The sequence below is a fragment of the Dendrobates tinctorius genome, unplaced genomic scaffold (genome assembly GCF_039654945.1).
Source record: "Dendrobates tinctorius isolate UK_male_01 unplaced genomic scaffold, ASM3965494v1 ptg000129l, whole genome shotgun sequence".
Lineage (NCBI taxonomy): Eukaryota > Metazoa > Chordata > Amphibia > Anura > Dendrobatidae > Dendrobates > Dendrobates tinctorius.
The window spans coordinates 22,808,536-22,830,568 of NW_027361797.1; the positions used below are offsets into that span (position 1 = coordinate 22,808,536).

Here is a 22,033-nt window from a genome sequence, read left to right on the forward strand (position 1 = left end):
GGGTACTGCACTGACTACTAGGAAGGTTATTTTTGGGAATAGGTCAGTTAGCGGAATGTCTCAGTGTTTCAGCATTATATATATTTTTTTTTTTTTTTTAATTGTGTGCCCTAATATATCCCATAGTAAAACTTCATTTTCTGTGCAATGACGTATCTTTCTGAATTTCAACCTCTAAGCATGACATTTTCTTTTAGTTTCAAAAGTCCCCTTAGGACCATTTCTTGACTTTTTTAGAGTCTGAGAATATTCGCCTGCCCATTGAAATCTACCAATGAAGTATAATTTTTCTTACTGGTAGACTTTGATAAGAAGGCAAAGGTTTGTGAATAGAGGTTTAAAGAGAAGTACCCAGCAAGGGTTTGTCCACTTGACGTCTTGTAGACGTCGGCGTTCCCGTGTTGTTTTTTAACCCCTTCATGACCCAGCCTATTTTGACCTTAACGACCTGGCCATTTTTTGCAATTCTGACCAATGTCCCTTTATGAGGTAATAACTCAGGAACGCTTCAACGCATCTTAGCGATTCCGAGATTGTTTTTTCGTGACATATTGGGCTTCATGTTAGTGGTAAATTTAGGTCGATAATTTTTGCGTTTATTTGTGAAAAAAATGGAGATTTGGTGAAAATTTTGCAATTTTCAAATTTTGAATTTTTATTCTGTTAAACCAGAGTTATGTGACACAAAATAGTTAATAAATAACATTTCCCACATGTCTACTTTACATCAGCACAATTTTGGAAACAACATTTTTTTTCATTAGGAAGTTATAAGGGTTAAAAGTTGACCAGCAATTTCTCATTTTTACAACAAAATTTACAAAACCATTTTTTTTAGGGACCACCTCACATTTGAAGTCACTTTGAGGGGTCTATATGGCAGAAAATACCCAAAAGTGACACCATTCTAAAAACTGAACCCCTCAAGCTACTCAAAACTACATTCAAGAAGATTACTAACCCTTCAGGTGCTTCACAGGAACTAAAGCAACATGGAGTGAAAAAATGGACATTTTAATTTTTCCAACCAAAATTTTCTTTTAGCATCAGTTTTTTCATTTTCACATGGGTAACAGGATAAAATGTATCCTAAAATTTGTTGGCCAATTTCTCCTGAGTACACCGATACCTCATATGTGGTCATAAACCACTGTTTGGGCGCACGGCAGGGCTCAGAAGGCAAGGAGCGCCATTTTACTTTTTGAATGGAAAATATGCTTGAATATTTGGCGGTTGCCATGTCTCGTTTGGAGAGCACCTGTGTGCCTAAACATTGGAGCTCCCCCACAAGTGACCCCATTTTGGAAACTAGACCCTCCAAAGAACTTATCTAGATGCATAGTGAGCACTTTGAACCCCCAGGTGCTTCACAAATTGATCCATAAAAAAAAAAAGTACTTTTTTTTTTCACAAAAATGTTATTTAGCCTCAGTTTTTTCATTTTCACATGGGCAACAGGATAAAATGGGCAATTTCTTCTGAGTACATTGATACCTCATATGTGGTCATAAACCACTGTTTGGGCGCACGGCAGGGCCCGGAAGGGAAGGAGCGCCATGTGACTTTTTGATTGGAAAATTAGCTCCAATCGTTAGCGGACACCATGTCTCATTTGGAGAGCCCCTGTGTGCCTAAACATTGGAGCTCCCCCACAAGTGACCCCATTTTGGAAACTAGACCCCAAAGGAACTTATCTAAATGTGTGGTGAGCACTTTGAACCCCCAAGTGCTTCACAGAAGTTTATAACGCAGAGCAGTGAAAATAAAAATTCATTTTTTTTTGCTCAAAAATTATTTTTTAGCCCGCTATTTTTTATTTTCACAAGGCTAACAGGAGAAATTGAACCACAAAAGTTGTTGTGCAATTTGTCCTGAGTACACCGATACCCCATATGTGGGGGGGAACCACTGTTTGGGAGCACGGGAGAGCTCAGAAGGGAAGGAGTGCCATTTTGGAATGCAGACTTTGATGGAATGTTCTGCGGGCGTCATGTTGCGTTTGCAGAGCCCCTGATGTGCCTAAACAGTAGAAACCCCCAGAAGTGACCCCATTTTGGAAACTAGAACCCCCAAGGAGCTTATCTAGCTGTGTAGTGAGCACTCTGAATCCCCAAGTGCTTCACAGAAGTTTATAAATGCAGAGCCATGAAAATAAAAAAATATTTTTTTTCCTCAAAAATGATTTTTTAGCCCGCTATTTTTTATTTTCCCAAGGGCAACAGGATAAATTGGACCCCAAAAGTTGTTGTCCAGTTTGTCCTGAGTAAACTGGTACCCCATATGTGGGGGGAAACCACTGTTTGAGCGCACTGCATGGCTCAGAAGGGAAGGAGCGTCATTTGACTTTTTGAATGGAAAATTAGCTCCAATCGTTAGCGGACACCATGTTGTGTTTGCAGAGCCCCTGTGTGCGTAAACTTTGGAGCTCCCCCACAAATGACCCCATTTTGGAAACTAGACCCCCTAAGGAACTTATCTAGATGCATAGTGAGCACTTTGAACCCCCAGGTGCTACACAGAAGTTTATAACGCAGAGCCGTTAAAATAAAAATATTTTTTTTTCGTCAAAAAATAAATTTTTAGCCTGCTATTTTTTATTTTCACAAGGGTAACAGGATAAATTGGACCCCAAAAGTTGTTGTCCAGCTTGTCCTGAGTATGATGGTACCCCATATGTGGGGGGGACCACTGTTTGGGCACACGTTGGGGCTCGGAAGGGAAGTAGTGACGTTTTGAAATGCCGACTTGATGGAATGGTCTGTGGGCGTCATATCACGTTTGGAGAGCCCCTGATGTACCTAAACAGTGGAAACCCCCCACAAATGACCCAATTTTGGAAACTAGACCCCCCCAAGGAACTTATCTAGATGTGTGGTGAGAACTTGGAACCCACAAGGGCTTCACAGAAGTTTATAACGCAGAACCGTGAAAATAAAAAATCATTTTTTTTCCACAAAATAATTATTTTAGCCCCCATGTTTTTATTTTCCCAAGGGTAACAGGAGAAATTAGACCCCCAAATTTGTTGTGCAATTTTTCCTGAGTACCCTGATACCCCATAAGTGGGGGTACACCACTGTTTGGGCACATGTCGGGGCTCGAAATGGAGGGAGCACCGTTTGACTTTTTGAACGCAAAATTGGCTGGAATAAATGGTGGCTCCATGTCGCGTTTGGAGACCCCGTGATGTGCCTAAACAGTGGAAATCCCTCAATTCTATCTCCAACCCTAACCCCAACACACCCCTAACCCTAATCCCAACCCTAATCATAACCCTAACCTCAACCCTAATCCCAACACACCCCTAACGAAATCCCAACTCTAACCCTAACCACAAGCCTAACCGTAATCCCAACCCAACCCTAACCCTAATCCCAATTACAACCTTAACCCTAATTCCAACCCTTAGTCCAACCCTAACCCTTAGTCCAACCCTAACCCTTAGTCCAACCCTAACCCTATTTCTAACCCTATTTCTAACCCTAACCCTAATTCCAACCCTAGCCCTAGCCCTAACCCTAGCCCTAATGGGAAAAAAAAAATATATATATTTTGTTTTTTTATTATTTGTCCCTACCTATGGGGGTGATAAGGGGGGCGGTGATTTACTTTTTTTTATTTTGATCACTATGAAAGTTTATTATAGTGATCAAAATAAATGAATGAATCTGCAGCGTTGCAGATTCGATTCGGCGCACCATCTTGCAAGATGGCGGCGCCCATGACGCTGGACGGCGGGACACCGGGACGGATAGCGGGAGATCGGAGGCACAAAGGAGGGTGAGAGGGGGTGATCGGAGGGCTGGGGGGGTGGAGGGAAGGTGGGGGGGCAGATTATGACGGCGGCTGCCGATCGGTGCCGTCAGTCGGTGTGGGGCGGTCAGGTCTTGGTGTCCAGCCATGTCCGATGCTATTTCAGCATCGGCCATGGCTGGATTGTAATATTTCACCAATTTTCATTGGTGAATTATTACAATCGCTCTGATTGGCAGTTTCACTTTTAACAGCCAATCAGAGCGATCGTAGGCACGTGGGGGCTAAGCCACACCCCCAGGTGTTAACTCTGAAGGGTCCTTTGTGTGCGGGTCGGGTGACCTTTCAGTGACCCCGGTCACCCGACCCGCAGGGGGGCAATCAATTCATGACGCCACATAGGCGTCATGGGTCGTATTGTCACGACTTTTCATGACGCCTACGTGGCGTCAAAGGTCGTGAAGGGGTTAAAGGGAACCTGTCACTCCCCAGGGCATTTTTAAGACGGAATTTTGCTTCTTATCATTTTGTGTATTTTAACTTGATTATGGAATAAAAATAGTTTTTATAACTTTTGGGGTCTCTTCGTTGTCATGTATATGGGTTTTTTGGATACAATTATGTGAAGTTCTCTTTGCATTTGATTTGGACATATGTTGATCATTTAATCACGTCATGTCATACTGTAGACCTAATGGAAAAGAGAAGAATTAGCTAGGTAGAAAGGCAAAATGAGCAATTGTAAGTACAAAGTGCTGTATAATATGATGGTTGCAATATATTAAGAGAATACAAAGTCAAATTTTGATGGTAGGAGGAGTTCTTCTTTAACACTGAATTGAGAGTAAAAGATCAGTCCAGGAGGACAAAGAATCAGATTTCTGATAAGATAGATTACAAAATTTCTTATTTTCATGTAAATTGTTATGAAATTAAAATTAAAACAATTGTTATTCTTTAAATGCATTTATCCAAAGGGATCCTATGCATCTAGAGAACACCCCAGGAAAAACACTGGCTCACATTTATGAACACACCTAGCCAAATCAGTTCTCATACTTTGCACTGACGAAGGTCAATGGCCCGAAACGCTGTCTGCAAATTGAGGTTCTGATTTGGCTTTTTTCCTAAGTCTCATTTCAAGACTCGTTAAAGGGTTGATTGTGACTTGTGGGATCGCTGCATCCATCAGGTGGCGCTATAAGGTTCAAGTCCTCTTCCTCTCTGAAGAGGCAAATTGCATATTTATTAGCACAATGTTTTATATGCCGGTTATAAAAGAAAGAAACAGTCTGTTGGAGGGAGTTTTATTAACAGACACAATACTCTTAAAAAAAAAAAAAAAAAAAAAACTAGACAGTCATAGAGAGAGAGTCATAGAATGAAATGTATGCCTGCAGTCTTTGTCTTCTCTTCCAGCATATATATTTATATATTTCAATGCGCAGATACCTTCTAGAACATCAGGGAGGCCCCACAAAAATGTATGGCTGAATATTTCAGTAATACACGGTACACGGGTTATAACCGCAGCCTCTGATACATAGCGTTATATTTCATTGTTGGCCAAGTGTTGGCCTCTGTTCACATTCCATGTCGGTAAGTCTATCTGGGTTTCTGTTGGGCTCTCTTGTATTTATATGAGCAGTGCTGTTCTTGTGTGAAGGAAATATCTAAACCCTCATGGGTCCCAATAAAATCAATAGGATTCACATTTATCCTATTAAAAAATGGATGTAGCATAGGTATTACGTCTCCGTTCTGGATGGAATCCACAACACTAGTGTGAATAGAGCCTTCCCACATCATCCATTTCCCTTGTTCTCTGACTGTTCCTTGTTTTTGTCCTGTTCGTTTTGGAGAACATTAATGTCTATGTTACACCCTGTGTAGTATTTGTAAAGTGTCACTTTTTATACATCTCCTCGACTAAGCCGTAAATGAACTCATACCTTATCTGTGGACTAATGATGTCTATTTTCTTTTACCAGATGATTCTTCCACTCCTGACCAACCTCCAGTGACCCTGTATAGTCAGATGGAGTCCATCAATGAGACTCAGCACTCTGGCTCTAGAACTAGGAAAAGTTCCTTGCTAAAGACAGACGGTGAAATTACCAACTTGTCTCCCAGCCTGACTCCAGCCCCGCAGCCGACCATCTCCTTAATATCTGATGATAATACCGATGCGCTCAGCGTGGAATCTCTTACGTTGGTCCCGCCTGTTGATCCACAGAGTATCCATACATTCAGTTTTATTGTGGAAACTTCTGCAGAACCTGGAGAGGACGTCCAGAAAGGAGATGAAAATACTGCGCTCAGCGAGACTGAAAAGGCTGATCTCGGTGCAGCAAAGGAACAAAATGGGCATTGAGAATGGAAACCATTTCACATCTATTTTTACGATGTAAAGTGTAAAGCCATATTGTCAGCAATGTTAAATTGGAAACCGGGACTGCATCTGGTTTGTTCTCCTAGGCGGAAAATTATCAATGGATAAACCCCTGGTACCATACAAGCATTGTCATCTCTGAGTTGTGTCTGAACATTCAATATGCACTTCCACGGAAAAGAGCTACTGACCTGTTACTGAATATGCTGCACACATCGGTCTCATGCTGCTTCTATGCTGCGATATTCCATCAAGGACAGACAGTACCAAAAGTGAACCCGTCTCATGGACAACGTAGTACAATCTGCGGAGCAAAATGAACTGAGCATTTGTGGGAAACAGATAGTAGTTCCATTACTTTTATATGGATGGATAGGTCATCAATTTCAGATTTGCGGGGGGTTCGACACCTGGTTCCCCCCACAGCCCCATCAACTATGCAGTAGCCATGTCTGAGCCCTACAGATCCACTCCTGTTCTTTTGAATAGGAGCAGATGTGCAGGACCCAGCAGCGGCTACTACACAGTTGACGGAACTGTACTTTCCAGCTCGACATCTGCTAACATCCTTCTGCTGCTGGCACTGAGAGTAGATGAGCAGTGGTGGTCCCATGTGTTGGACCCCAACCAATCTGATATGGTTGACCTATCCTCAGGATATAAAATTAGTGGAGCAACCCTTTAAGTAGAACTAGTCATTTATTCATTTGTATGTCTCTACTCTTGCTGGGCTTAGGTGTCCAGTGGGTTATCATACTTTCTGCACACAGAGATAGCAGTTAATTACTAACATACATGGATAGAACCTCCCACTGGACTCTTAAGCCCAGAATGACCAGAGGTTTACATGAATAAATTACTAGTTCTCCATAATATTTTTGCACACCTATGTATATCAATCTACTCAGCTCTTGCTCCATAACTTGCTGTCCTCTGATTGGACTTTATTTTCAACACAACGGGATCCCTTTAAATTGCTAAAACCACTTTGATGGCCATTAATCCATTCATAGACTTACTACTTTTTGTTCCAGCTTGTAATTTAGTAATGAATGCCTCTTTGTAAAAGGCAAATGTTAAATATTTTTCTTTTTTGACTTACATGAAGCAGAAATAATGCTTGCCATCATTTAGCACCTCAGACAATATATTTATACTGGTGGTGCTGATATTATTTATGAAATCCAAATGGTGATCGGCACTCCACTCCTTGTGGTGCATGTGGAAGTAACTGAAGTATTCCAGGCACTCAGATATACTGTGAATATTGGTTCTTTTATTTTTCAGAATGTGAACTTTTCAGCTCCTCCCGAGCTTTCTGCCGTCTCCTCCCGAGCTTTCTGCCTTCTCCTCCCGAGCTTTCTGCCTTCTCCTCCCGAGCTTTCTGCCTTCTCCTCCCGAGCTTTCTGCCTTCTCCTCCCGAGCTTTCTGCCGTCTCCTCCCGAGCTTTCTGCCGTCTCCTCCCGAGCTTTCTGCCGTCTCCTCCCGAGCTTTCTGCCGTCTCCTCCCGAGCTTTCTGCCGTCTCCTCCCGAGCTTTCTGCCGTCTCCTCCCGAGCTTTCTGCCGTCTCCTCCCGAGCTTTCTGCCGTCTCCTCCCGAGCTTTCTGCCGTCTCCTCCCGAGCTTTCTGCCTTCTCCTCCCGAGCTTTCTGCCTTCTCCTCCCGAGCTTTCTGCCTTCTCCTCCCGAGCTTTCTGCCGTCTCCTCCCGAGCTTTCTGCCGTCTCCTCCCGAGCTTTCTGCCTTCTCCTCCCGAGCTTTCTGCCTTCTCCTCCCGAGCTTTCTGCCTTCTCCTCCCGAGCTTTCTGCCTTCTCCTCCCGAGCTTTCTGCCTTCTCCTCCCGAGCTTTCTGCCTTCTCCTCCCGAGCTTTCTGCCTACTCCTCCCGAGCTTTCTGCCTACTCCTCCCGAGCTTTCTGCCTTCTCCTCCCGAGCTTTCTGCCTTGTCCTCACCAGCTTTCTGCCTTCTCTCCAGCTTTCTGCCTTCTCCTCCCAGCAGTGTGTTGAAAGCTTGGGAGAATCTGAAACGTTCAGACTCTGACAAAAAAAGAGCCAATATTCACAGCATAGCTGAGTGCCGTGAATGCTTCACTGATATTATTTGTCTCTTAGCTGGTTTATTTTTGTTTTATGGATTCTCGTTATTCGCCGTCTTGTATGGCACCAGCTTCTGTTGAAACAATGGCAGGTATCTATTCGTGCAAAGAGAACTAGTTGTGCAACCACTAAGGATTTCCAGTGGATAACTTAATGACACAAGTCAATTGGGATTGTCATAAGAGTTACGCCCATTGACTTCAATGGAGATTAACGGCACACGCACAGTCACCTTGCCCCAGATGGGAAGCAGATAAAGCCACAAGTTGGGAATCGCTGCTCTAAATAGTTATACCTTATCAAATCCCACGTTTTTGACACATGATCTCCCCACTATAATAACTTCTTGCATCCATTACATGATAGCATACAATATTTTTAACCGCTGAAATAAATTATGGAATCCAGAATACACATTAGACAAAATGGAGGCAAAGCAGATTCAGTTTTAAGCGCCCTAGCTGTCTATGCTGTAAGGGTCTCTGCGTTCATTTTTATGGATTCTAGTGTAAAATAGATGTAAACCTGATTATAATTAAGAGCACTGATTTTCCTTTGGATATTTCTGGCTTATAGTCAGACTTTTAGTCAAATACGCTGTATATATAATAAGTCAGGTACACTGTATATAGATGAATCCAGAGGGCTTCTCATTCTCACTGTTTTACCACAGTATCAGTATTATCAGTGTAAAAGCTGAAAAATGATGATGATGAGCGGAAGTCTGCGGTGAATGTCCTATTGTAACACGCTGATGTCCATGGTGCTTTTTGGTTCTTCTAGTTTCCATTGCTTTATTTCCAGGGTAGTGCATATCACACTCTTCGCACGTCTTCATGGTTTTGCAGGACTTTGATTTGTGTCTATTTTTGCAGTGTGTATTATTAATCTCTGATTACTCAAGCTCCTACAGCTCATGCTTGTATGTATATTTTGTATGTCTTAGATTACTTTTTACCTTTGATATCACTATCTGATTTTCTTCACGTGTTGCAGTAACATGGCCAAGTTACGCTTCCACCCCAATAGTTTAAAAGTACCCTTGAAAAAACTGAAGAAGTGATCTTTTTTCGTACCTATAGTAGCTTACAGTGGCCTAAATCAAAGAGATGAGGCTTTAACCAAGATCATACTTAAAACACTTTGTTACCCAAGATGAAAAGGTGCCCTTTTAATGCCCCTTGGGCATTTCCTCACCCCCTTATTTGCTAACAATGTAATCCTATAGAGAGGAGACCATCACAAGTTCTGATCAACCAAGGATAGGCCACTACCTCCAAGGTGCCGTACAGTAAATACCATACACATTAGATGGCTGACAGCCAAACGATGCTTCGACCGATTGATTGTTTGGCCAAAAGCCATCTCAGCCAACTCTCCCATACACAAGACCAGGAACAGTCACTTGGCCGAGCTCTTGTGTTCTCGGTGAGAAAGCCACCGAGTGGCACATCAGGTGGTGGCTTATTTCCAGGAGAACAAAACGATCAGCAGTCCAAAATCAGACATGCATGATTGATGTCTTCCCCAGCCACCAACCGGCCGGCACCTCCATACTCATTAGACGGTCATACAACCCCATCAGTATTGGTGGGTTTTGGCCCAACATTAGTCTAATGTTTATGGGGGCCTTGAGCCAGTACCAAAGAGAAAACCTAATGGGAAAGTGGAATTGGGTTTGGCAAGATGTAATTTGTGAAAAATCTATTTCCAAAAATATTTCCTACATTAGGGCTTTTTTTGGTAAATGACTAGTTTTTGTTGAGTGTTTCATTGTAGCTTGAGCAAACACATTTTAATGTATATTTTTCCCACTGTTGACTTAAATCTTCTTAGCAAAAATGTTGTGTCACCCAGAATGTAACCTATCAGGGTGGGGAAGATACAAGGCAATTTGCCCAAGAATGTGAAATCTCTCATTGATGCACATAGGTGTAGTAGGTGTCTTTTAGACTATTTATGTGTAGAATCATGGATATCAATTTCAGAAGTATTGCAGAGGAACATATAATCTCACCCGTTTCCTCATACAGAAATATTACAGCACCAGAATGTCCAGGTATATCCCTGGGGCCGCAGATGCCGGTTTTATATATCCAGATAAGGGGAGCTTTTTAAGTTAGGGTAAATTTATAATAGGTAAATGGAAAATAAATTATAATTAATTTTTTTGAGTGTTTCTTTTCTTGGTTAATGTATTTTTGTTTGGTGCGAGAAAAAAAAAACTATGTCTACTCGGAATTTCATTACAAGCCATTACACTAATTACTTGGATCCTGATTTAGGAACAGGGCCAACCTCTTCTTTGTGTATCTTCCCATCTTACAACAGCGCTCTTCATCCCGGAGTATTGCATTACAAAAATCTCCTTTCATATCATCATCCAACATCGTGGCTCTTACATAGCATTGCCTTCCCTTATAAAGAATCCCATTCCCAGATTACACTATGCAAATATCCTTAATGAGCCCTGTACCTCCATCATGTGATATTTCATAATGCAACTCCATCCACTCCATCTTACTACATCCCATTGTTGAGAACTTCCATCCCACTTTGTGACATCCATCATCCAACCCAACCAAAGGTTGCTTCAATGCTTTTCTTATGCAATAACCAGAGAATGGGATGTGTAGAAATGGTCCATTCTGTGAGTAATGGGCAATATTTTTGATAAAAATAGAAAAGCTATTTTTCCAGTTCTTTAAATTAATACACCAGTCAGTCAATTAGTCTCTGGTCATCCACCAGTCTGGGCAATTGTTTCCCAATTCTACGTTCTCTTGAGTCATAACACAACTTTTCTCTTTTTAACTAAACATAAAATGATAAAAAGTGCATAACATGAAGGGCAAAAAGGGGAGTAAAAGTAAGAAAAAAACTGGTGTAGGCTAAAACAATAGGCTTGAAGAAGGCTTTTTTACTAATGTATTGCCTATATGGACCAATATAGAAATTAATTTTAAACCTCACACCGATTCAATGGAATTTATCTTTTCTCCTAAAACGATGAGTTACTGATACAAAATAATAAAACAGCATATGTGACAACTAAGTACAAATTTAGGAATGGCAGAGTGCATGCTTTAGGCATGTAAAGGGTTGTCAGAAAAGGTTAGGCCTCCCCGCCACTTAAGTTTTTTAAAATAGACATCTCATTATTAAAATGTGTCCTAAATATGTCTCATTGAAGAGACAAGTGTTTTAAGACAGACCTATATGCATAGTGGATATACCTCCTAACAACTCAAGGATGTTTCCCTGGCTTCTCCAAGTTATCTCAAGGCAGAATCGGAACTGAGTTACAGAAAAAAGAAAGGAGACACCTATCTGTAGCCATAGACCTAAAAATAGAGTTACAGAGGAATCAGATGTATTCAGGCCCTGGGGTCTTAAGGACACCATGGAAATATAGAATTTGATTTTATTTAGATACTCAATATGTTAGCAATGACAATATTTTAATCTGAACAATAATATTCCAAGAGGCTTACTAAATAGTCTTCCTTGAAAAAATGTCCTACCACTTTGCTGCTGAATAATTTGACCTATCTGGTTGTCCTACTATTTTCTGAGGTGGATCCAACAGCATCCTGCTCATGGCTGTGTCAGTAATATCTTCTTCCCCGTCCCTTCTCTTAGTGTTAGAGATAGCAGTTGGGAGGAGGACGAGGTTATAAACATCAGATGAAAGTGTCAAGAGGAGGAAAGCATCCATGTCTTCAAGGAGAGCAGATAATACAGACAGTAGATAGGCAGAAACACATGGTAGTATAGATGTAGAGAGAAAGGAGGTGGGGGAATCATATATTCTGCAACATCGGTGTCTATAAGGGAAATCAATACAGGAATTTAGCCATCCTGATACATTGGCGCCAGCGAAGGTAGCAGCACAGTGAACACAGATGTCACATCCGGCATAAACGTCGGGGAGGGACACATGCGCTTGAGCCAAGTCTGAAAGGAGGAGCAGTTTGCAAACAGCATAAAAAGGGGTCTAAAATGAAGGGAAAAATCTTATATGAAGTTTGACTTCTGATAACGAGTATATGTAATGATCTTTTTTCTCATACTAAAAGTGTTGACAGCCTTTATAGAAGTTTAGTTAACTGATGTTGAGCTGCAAAACTAGACACAATCCATAGACGAGTGTGGCCCTGCTTCTGGAAATAAATAAACAGACCTTTGTATCATCCAACCTCTTTACGGCACATGTATTAATTGATTTTGATGGATTGCAGTGTCTTTTGTTTTAAGTCTCTACAATTTACGTTTAAGTTGCTATACAGTATACCCATTGGAAAAATGACCAGTATGTTTTCCAGGCTTTGTTTTTGTTGGTGTGACCATGGTGTGTTACAGTTGTAACACCAAAGAACATATAGGATCCTATGACTTTTGTCTCTTGCCTCATCTTCTGTCATTTAAATCCTGTTCATAAAACATTCATCAATTCTGCATTTAATAAAGGAAGTTGAGTTTAAAAGCTTGATAAATTCATCATTTCTGGGTGTCAGAGCTTTGTATGGCGATTATTCATGCGGATGAGTTCCAGACTGGGTGAAGCATGCTTGTGCAAATAATCATTTATTGATGTGGTAACTTTATATTTAACTGATGACTTCTTATAGGAATTTAGGAATGTTGTGAGTTCACCATGGCTGATGGGAGACCAAAGATTTCCCTATACACCCGTCTGGCACAATCGGTAGAGGAAGATGCCAACGTAGAAGATTTCAGCGGAGTTTTCATATCTTGGCAGACTGCCATAAAATATCTAAAACAGATGTAAAGGTTTTTGATTCATCACAATAACCTATGGTGCCATTTTCATGCAGGCAATATGTAAGCATTTGAGCAAGGGGGTAAATAAGATGGGAAACTCCATGCACAATATTGTCCACAATGCCTTGCCCATCACTATTCTGCTGGATCTATTTAAGCAGGACTTTAACAGGAAAAACAGATCTAAGTGCTTCTGCTGTTTCATTTAAGGGGTTTATCTAAGACTATTTAATTTTTTTTACTATGTGCCTAAGGGCTAACAGGCAGGCAGTTGCTAACTACTTGCCGCTGTGCCCAGTGCCGATCTCTGCCAGCACAGAGTGGTCACAGACCGCTCCTGCCAGGGATTCAGTAGCTGACATCATATCGACAGAGCACCAGCTTCTTTTCCCCTGTTGACCGGGTGTGACTTTAGACGTCATGCTGATTCCTCCCCGCTGGGAGGTGGTCTGTTCATTAGCATGACATCGGCCATCACACCCCGTCAACAGACCAGCCCAGAAGAAGTGCTGCTCTGTCGAAGTGGAGCAGCTAAAACACTGGCAGGAGTGGTTTGTGATCACTCTGAGCTGACGCTGGGTAGAACAGCCAGGTAGTTGCCTCTGCTAGCAACTACGTGCCTATTTGTTTTTTTAGACCCATAGGAAAAAAAATGGTCCTGTACAATCCCTGTAAGTGATCATTGGGGGTCTTGTCGCAAAAATCCTCAGTGATCAAGACTTTTGAAGTTGCACTACTATGACTTGTCAAAAGTTTTTGAAAATGAAACTTACTGTTCAAAGGAGTTGTCTGGGATTAGAAGAGATTTGCTTATGTCAGTAATCGGAGCCACTCCTATGGAATGTGTGTCCATTATTACGACTCAGCCCCATTCTAACTCCAACAAGGATACACCGATTTAATTGTGCGTGATTTGTAACAAAAAGGCTGAATCGCTACAGCAATTTCTTTCTGTTTCTCTTTCTCATACAATTACAGTACTATTAGTATTCCTAACAGGATACATTTTCAGGCCACAATATGTCTCATATTCTTTATTTTTCTCACAATTATCACTTTCTATAAAATAGTAATTTGTACATGTATTACAATTAGACATAAAATCTACTATATAATCGCCTAATTCTGTCTGTCTGTAACGGAAATCCTGCGTTGCTGATTGGTCGCACCCGGCCGGCCGCAACCAATCAGCGACGCAGGATTTCCGTTACAAACAGAGAGTCAAACAGAATTAGACGAGGCCGCTTCCTTCCCCCACACCGGCTGCAGCACTGACTTGGCAGAGGAGGGAGCTTTGGCCGCGTCTACTGGAGGAGCAGCTCCTGCTAGGTATTGACGATGACATAGGAACCACGTGACACGGGCAGGTCACATGATTCGTCCCTGCAACACTTCCGCTCTGGGGTCTGCAGTGTGTAAATGATGGTGTCTAGCACAAGTGGACGGTATTACGGAAGTAACCGAGCGGGCTTTATTACTACGCCATTTTCGAATAAGACGTGAATGGCAGATACGTAAACAGCGGTGAGATATGCTAATTCCGTAACTTTTAAGTTACAAAAATAATGTACCTCTCTGTGCTTACTGTGTTTCTGTAAATACCATTTATTTCTATAGGATCTACGGAAACAACGTAATAGTACAGCCCGTTCGGCTCTTTCCGTCGTCTGTCATCGCTTTATAGATTGGTTTTCCTTTCTCAGACATGAGTGGTGGAGCTGTGACTACCTGAAGTGAAAAATAAGTAATTTATAGTAAAAATCTAACGATTTTGTGCCCGGAGTGTGTTATAAATGCTCAGTTCCTCAACAGACATCTATATAATCGTCTAATTCTGTCTGTATGTCTCTCTGTTTGTAACAGAAATCTCGCGTTGCTGATTGGTCGCGCCCGGCCGCTGCGACCAATCAGCGACGCAGGATTTCCATTAGACAGACAGAGACAGAATTATAAGATTATATAGTAGACTAGATGGTGGCCCGATTCTAACGCATCTTGTATTCTAGAATATGTATGTAGTTTCGCGGGCGGACTGCACCTGACGCTGTTTGGTCGCGCCCGGCCGGGCACGACCAATCAGGTTAGCGCCGGTCATCTCCCGGCTGCATCGCCGCTGACCTTCGTGCGGCAGGAGATGACCCACGGCAACCGTCGGGAGATCAGCGGCTAGCGCCGCAGATCTCCTGATGGTAGGGGTGGCGTGCGTCATTCTAATTCTGTGCCAATTCGCAGCTGGACTGTGCCTGTCGCTGATTGGTCACGCCCGGCCGGCCGCGACCAGACTGCGACAGGTGCAGTCCGCCCACGAAACTACATACATATTCTAGAATACCCGATGCGTTAGAATCGGGCCACCATCTAGTGCTATAAATAACAGATTTAGACAATTAAATTTTTCCATTTCATAAAAACTTTTTTGCCACTAATTGAATTGTATATAGTCGATCGGTGCTTGTTAACGGGCTGAGATTGACCCATTTGAATCCAACTTTAGTGCTTTCACATCGTGCAAAAGAAGCCATCATTTATACATTTTGCTTTGCATCTTATTTTGCATTATTGTTTTGCTTTGGGCGTCACAATAATATAAACCAAGAGATGCAGTGGATTGTAGGAGAAGCCTAGGATTCTCATGTTTGGTGTGTCGCTTTCACCTGTCACTGTTACTCCTTGCATGCCATGACAGTACGGTGCGTGACTCACACATGAATGGACATGTCGCTGCCTCCTACATGATCTGAACACTCATACATTATTTCTGTGATCAATCTAATGGTGTGATCAGTTACATATAGTTTGTCTATGAATAATAGAAACCAGTCAAGCCTATTATAGTTTCTACACCCCGTTCCAAACTATTATGCACAACAGAGTTTCCAATCATTTTATAGGTTGTAAAGAACTGAAAATGGTGACTTGTTGAATTTGCAGCATTAAGGCTAGTTTCACACTTGCTTTTTTTTGCAGCGCGTTTTTCCCGCAAAAAAACGCATTGAAAAAACGCATACATAAGCATACAACTGCTGCGTTTTTTTCAAGCATTTTTATGAGCATGCATGAAAAAAACGCAGCGTTTTTATGCGTTTGTATGCGTTTTTAGCGCGTTTTTACCGCGTTTGCGTTTTTTTCCAACATTTTTAGGTGGCCCCTCACACTACCCAAACCATGACTTTACTAACCCTAACCCTAACCCTGACCCTAACCCTAACCCTGACCCTAACCCTTAACCAAATCATACTTAACCCTAACCCAAACCCTAACTAACCCTGACCCTAACCCTAACCCTAACCCTGACCCTAACCCTTAACAAAACCATACTTAACCCTGACCCTAACCCTGACCCTGACCCTAACCCTTAACCAAACCATACTTAACCCTAACCCTGACCCTAACCCTGACCCTAACCCTGACCCTAACCCTTAACAAAACCATACTAACCCTAATCCTGACCCTAACCCTGACCCTAATCCTTAACAAAACCATACTTAACCCTAATCCTGACCCTAACCCTGACCCTAACCCTGACCCTAACCCTAACCCTGACCCTAACCCTTAACAAAACCATACTTAACCCTAATCCTGACCCTAACCATGACCCTAATCCTTAACAAAACCATACTTAACCCTAACCCTGACCCTAACCCTTAACAAAACCATACTTAACCCTAATCCTGACCCTAACCATGACCCTAATCCTTAACAAAACCATACTTAACCCTAACCCTGACCCAAACCCCAACCCTAACCCTGACCCTGACCATAACCCTAACCCTAAACCCCCTTAACTAACCCTAACTCTAACCCAAACCCCTAAATTCCATGGTTTAAAAAAAAAAACGCATATGCAAAAAAACGCATACATGAGCATGCCAGTGCGCACATATGCGCATCCATAGGCTATAATGGCCATTTTTAGCGCAAAACGTGCGCATATGTGCGCATGCGCTTTTTTGCAGGGCCAAAAAATGCAACATGCTGCGTCTGGAAAATCCCAACGCACACCCCAAAAAAACGCAGCGCATGAAAATCGCATACATGCGCTTACCAGCGCGCAGGTATGCGCACCCATGTTAAATATAGGGGAAAAAACGCATGCGCAGGTGTGCGTTTTTTTCCAGCGCTAAAAAACGCAAATGTGAAACCAGAGATCAAATTTACTCAAATCAAAAGCTTTTTCATAGAATCATAGAATCGTAAAGTTGGAAGGGACCTCCTGGGCCATCTGGTCCAACCCCCTGCTCAAAGCAGGATTCGCTAAATCATCCCAGTCAGATGTCTGTCCAGCCTCTGTTTGAAGACTTCCATTGAAGGAGAACTAACCACTTCTCGTGGCAGCCTGTTCCACTCATTGATCACTCTAACTGTCAAAAAGTTTTTTCTAATATCTAATCTGTGTCTCCTCCCATTCAGTTTCATCCCATTGCTTCTAGTCTTTCCTTGTGCAAATGAGAATAAAGTTGATCCTTCTACAATGTGACAGCCCTTTAGATATTTGTAGACAGCTATTAAGTCTCCTCTCAGTCTTCTCTTTTGCAAACTAAACATTCCCAAATCCTGCAACCTTTCCTCATAAGACAGGGTTTGCAGACCGGTCACCATTCTGGTCGCTCTTTTCTGAACTTGCTCCAGTTTGTTGATGTCTTTTTTAAAATGTGGTGCCCAAAACTGGACACAATATTCCAGATGAGGTATGACCAAAGAGGAGTAGAGGGAAATAATGACTTCACGTGATCTAGACTGTATGCTTCTGTTAATACATCCTAGAATTGCATTTGCCTTTTTTGCTGCTGCATCACACTGTTGACTCATATTCAGTCTGTGATCTATTAGTATACCCAAGTCTTTTTCACATGTGCTGTTGCTTAGCCCTATTCCTCCCATTCTGTATATGCTTTTTTCATTTTTATTGCCCAGATGTAGTACTTTGCATTTTTCAATCAAAAACATCCTATGCTACATGTTAGCATTGGACCCCTTCTTTGATATCACCACAGTTCTTGCACCCATTGAACTTGTGAGTTTTTGGATAGTTTCTGCTTCAATATATTTGCAGTATGTCAGAACAGCCTCCCAGAGCTGCCATTTTGATGTGAACTGCCTCCCACCCTCATAGATTTTTGGAGGATACTCCAAAGGTTCTCAATATGGTAGATGTCAGGGGAGGATGGTGACCACCCATGCGCGTCTCTCCTTATATGCCCATAGCAGCCAATGATTATTCTTTGGAGCATGAGATAGTGCATTGTCATGCATGAAGATGATTTTGCTACTAATGGCATGGTTTTTAGTTTTGTACTGTTGAAGAAAGTGGTCAGTCAGAAACTATATACTTTGCCAAGGTCATTTTCACACCTGCAGGGACTTTAACGGGATCTATCAGCTCTCTATGATTCTGGCTCAAAACTTGACTCTGACACCTCATTACTGACAATGTAGCCTTGTTCGAATATGGTGGCCACCCACCAATCATACAGTACTCCATCCTTCTGGGCTATCTAGGGTTGTATGACACTCATCAGTAAATAAAATTGTTTTAAAATTAGTTTTCATGTATGTCTAGGTCCACTACAGTTTCTTAGGGGTGGCCGAATAGTAGGTTTATGCACAACTGTAAAGCGCCATGGAATAAAGGGCGCTATAATAATAAATAAATAACTGCAAGACTCTAGAGGATCCTACACCTTAGAGGTTCGCGGGACTCCAGAAGCACAAGCAGCATACCTGTTTGCTTCTTTGTAATGGTATTTTAGCGGCTGTTCTAATCCGAAGAATTTATCTGGCAGAAACCTTCCTTATTATGCCTTTATCTGTTCTCTGTATCAGCCACAAATTAAGTTTTTGTGAAACATCTAATGTTTTCATACCTTGACCAAGGCATTACACTATTTGTTGCTTTTCAGTATGATTGAAACCTGTAGCCTGCTTAATAATATCCAACGTCCTTCTTAAGTAGCAAGTTCCTAAGTTGTATTACCACAGAAAAAATCACTCCAAATTAATGGCAACTGGGTTCTTCCCTTTTTGTTGAACTTGCTGTCTACTGCTTGTTATCAAGTATAATCCATCTCTAGCAGAAGAGACAGATTACATAAAGTTGGATCTTTATCTCTCGACTCCTACTCTCTTGTCTGTCAACTTGCATTCAGGCGTAACAGAAGCAGGCTTTCTGTTTAGGGCAGGCAAGACACTAATTAATACAGCAGAAAAGGGGCAGTATTTTCTGCACTTTATTTTTCAGGATGCAGCCAAGCCCAGCATTTTTGGTCTTGTAAACTATGGTGTCTTTTCACATGGTCTGTTCGCTGGGCAACCCGCCTGATCGAATAGTATGGGCGTCACTAATAGGCTGTAAGACAGACACTTTGCATTACCTGTATGTGAACAGTGCCCTGAACAAGCCACTTTTGTGCAATCATATACTAAGCAATCACCTACCCCCCCCCCAATGAATTGGTAGTCTGTGAGTGGTTGTCTTATCAGTTTCTTGCACCTGTTTTGCCGCCATCTTTACTACATTGGTTTGCTGCATCCTGCATTCGTTCGGAGACCTGGGCAGAAGAGCACTGCTGCCCCTATACTGCTGTCTTAATTCTTGAATGTTTGGAGGATTTTTAGTCCTCTTTTTGTGGCTTTGCTATTAAGTTCAGGCAAGACACTAGACAATGACCGGATCAATGAATACTGAAAAGTGAAGGAAAGGATGCTCCAACACTTATAGTGCTGACAGAATACTTATGAAGCTGAATTACCTATTGAAAAAAGGATCAACTTTTCCCAGCTAGGTTTTTTTGGTTACACAAAAACCGGACCCAAAATTCTGTGACATTAAACCCTCTCAGTAACCTAGTGTTATTGGTACCGCTTACATTAATAAGCAAAATACATCTATCATCAAGGACCTTACCTAATGCTTTTCTCCAAATTGTATGTACACTGGTGTTTGAACGCTTGTGCACTCTCCAGCACTTTAGCAGATTACTTGAAGGTGAAATTTGAGTCTGGGTTGACATTCAGATGTGAAGAGGTGGCCTGTTTGATTTATAGAATTAACATCTATCAAAGTCTAATCTTTACAGCACATATTTGTGGAAGTGTATCAGGGCAGAATATTGGAGATATAATTTCATGACAATTGATTGTATCCTATCTCGCATGGGATTATAAAACCCCCTTCAGTGAAAAGCTAGCTCAGCAAGGGGATCAAGCCCCAAATAGCTTCAAGCGACAGATCTCAAACTTTGAGTCAGCTCAGAGCAGAACAAAAGGCTTCCCGCCATGTGGATACCTTGCGGTCTAAACTGCTTTATTGAGTCAGCTATTATTCCATAAAAAGTTATGGAGATCCTATATGTCCTAGCTGTGCATCGTGTATATTTCTGAGATCCCCAGAACATGGCGAGCTCCCGACTGGGTATCAACCCGTTCTAGCACCCAGGGCTATGAAGATACATAGAACAGCCAGTAGAAACCAGATAGCAAAGCTGTGTTTGGTCTTAATGCATAGCAGGGGCCCGACTGCATCCGATAGCACCAGAACTGCTGCCCAGGACTATCCAGAAAGGTCATAGGTTTTGAAATTTGCAGCATGAACAAGCAAGATTTCTGAGGACCTCCAAGGAGAGTGGTACATGCTCACTAGGTTGGAAAAAGTTATTAAACCATCACAAAAAAGTTTGGACTCCACCAGGACAGATTGTGTTCAAACAGAGGAATTTCAAAAGCATTATTACCTTCCACATCAGCAACAAAGATCATTCCAAGAACAAGGTGTATATAAAGTCCACAAAGGAACCCAAGGTAGCCTGTAAGCACCTGAAGGTATTTTTTGCATTAGATAATGCTGATGTTTGAGTCCATTAATATAGCTAATTATAATTAATATGTTAATATTAATATTTAGCAGAATTAATTTCAAACTCTTTGTTTGGCCCTCTGTACCAGTCATGATCTCTCATGTGTCCCCTTGGAAAAATTAATTGCCCACCCCTACTAAAAGAGTATGTGCCCACTGCGTCATATAGACATCGGCTCCGACGCCGAGATTTCCCAGGGCAAACTGCTTCAGGAAAACGCAAGTAGCTTTTCTCTATACTGTAAAGTATATTGAACAGGCAGCTTCCCAGTGAAAGCCATCCGAAGTATGAGCACGTCACGTCTTTTATCTGCTCGGTCTGCAAAAACATCACGAACATGTGAACATCCCAATAGTTTACAGTGGGTACAAGTTATATCAGTGAAAATCTTAGATTAAACATCTACATGTGAATGAGGCCTAAGCAAGCGAAATATGCAAATAACCAAGAATATGATTTTGGAGGAAATCGATACACAAACTAAAATTTGAGGGGGAAATATATTCTACTGCCTCAACAGTGTCATTTAAGGTGAGGTTCAGCCCTTCTCTGACCTCTTCAAATCTACTGAAACTGACAACACTTCATGCTAAGTAACAAATTATTTTTCTCCAGCTGGCTCGGAATTTCTTTTCTTTCCTCGAAGTTCATAACCTGTCCCCGGGCTGTATGTTTCTTTATCACCTTCTCTGGCTGCGCGCCTATTATTACATCATAATGACCCTGCAATAGACATCCATTGTATCTAACTGTCGGTAGCAATAAAAACACTGTATTGTCCCTTAACCCAGTGAAAACATTACTCATTTATACCGGAAAATGAAAAGTGAATGAAACTGAAAAATGGTCGCAGTGCATCTCCTAAAGTAAAACCATGCTATACTTATATTGTACATTTTTAGGGAATCCAAAAAATTTGATAAACTACATTTTATGCACATATAAAAATACAGCAATATGACTGTAAAGACTCGGTTGTCGGGTGTCTCGGGACCCCTTCCCTGTTCCTAAAACTTAGGGGATGACCTAGCTCGCCCTATTCGTCGGGTTATTTCTGAAGGTGAAGATGCCGGGGCCACGTAACTTGCCTTATCTCCTGTATCCTCCCTCTGTCTGTACTTTGCGCCCATCCAGGGAAGAGGAGAACAGCTGTGCAC

General features: G+C 41.8%; 1 protein-coding gene across 3 annotated transcripts in view; it reads left to right on the plus strand.

Moving 5' to 3' along the window:
• Positions 1–12,724, plus strand: part of CLEC16A (C-type lectin domain containing 16A) — a 411,773-nt gene extending 399,049 nt beyond the window's left edge. For 2 of the 3 annotated variants that reach the window (XM_073542856.1, XM_073542853.1), the window contains one exon: positions 5,745–12,724. In XM_073542856.1, coding sequence (XP_073398957.1) covers positions 5,745–6,127 — 383 coding nt within the window. In that variant the 3' untranslated portion in view covers positions 6,128–12,724. The remainder of the gene's footprint in view (positions 1–5,744) is intronic. The other variant, XM_073542854.1, reaches the window with a different exon arrangement.
• The last annotated feature ends 9,309 nt before the right edge of the window (positions 12,725–22,033 follow it).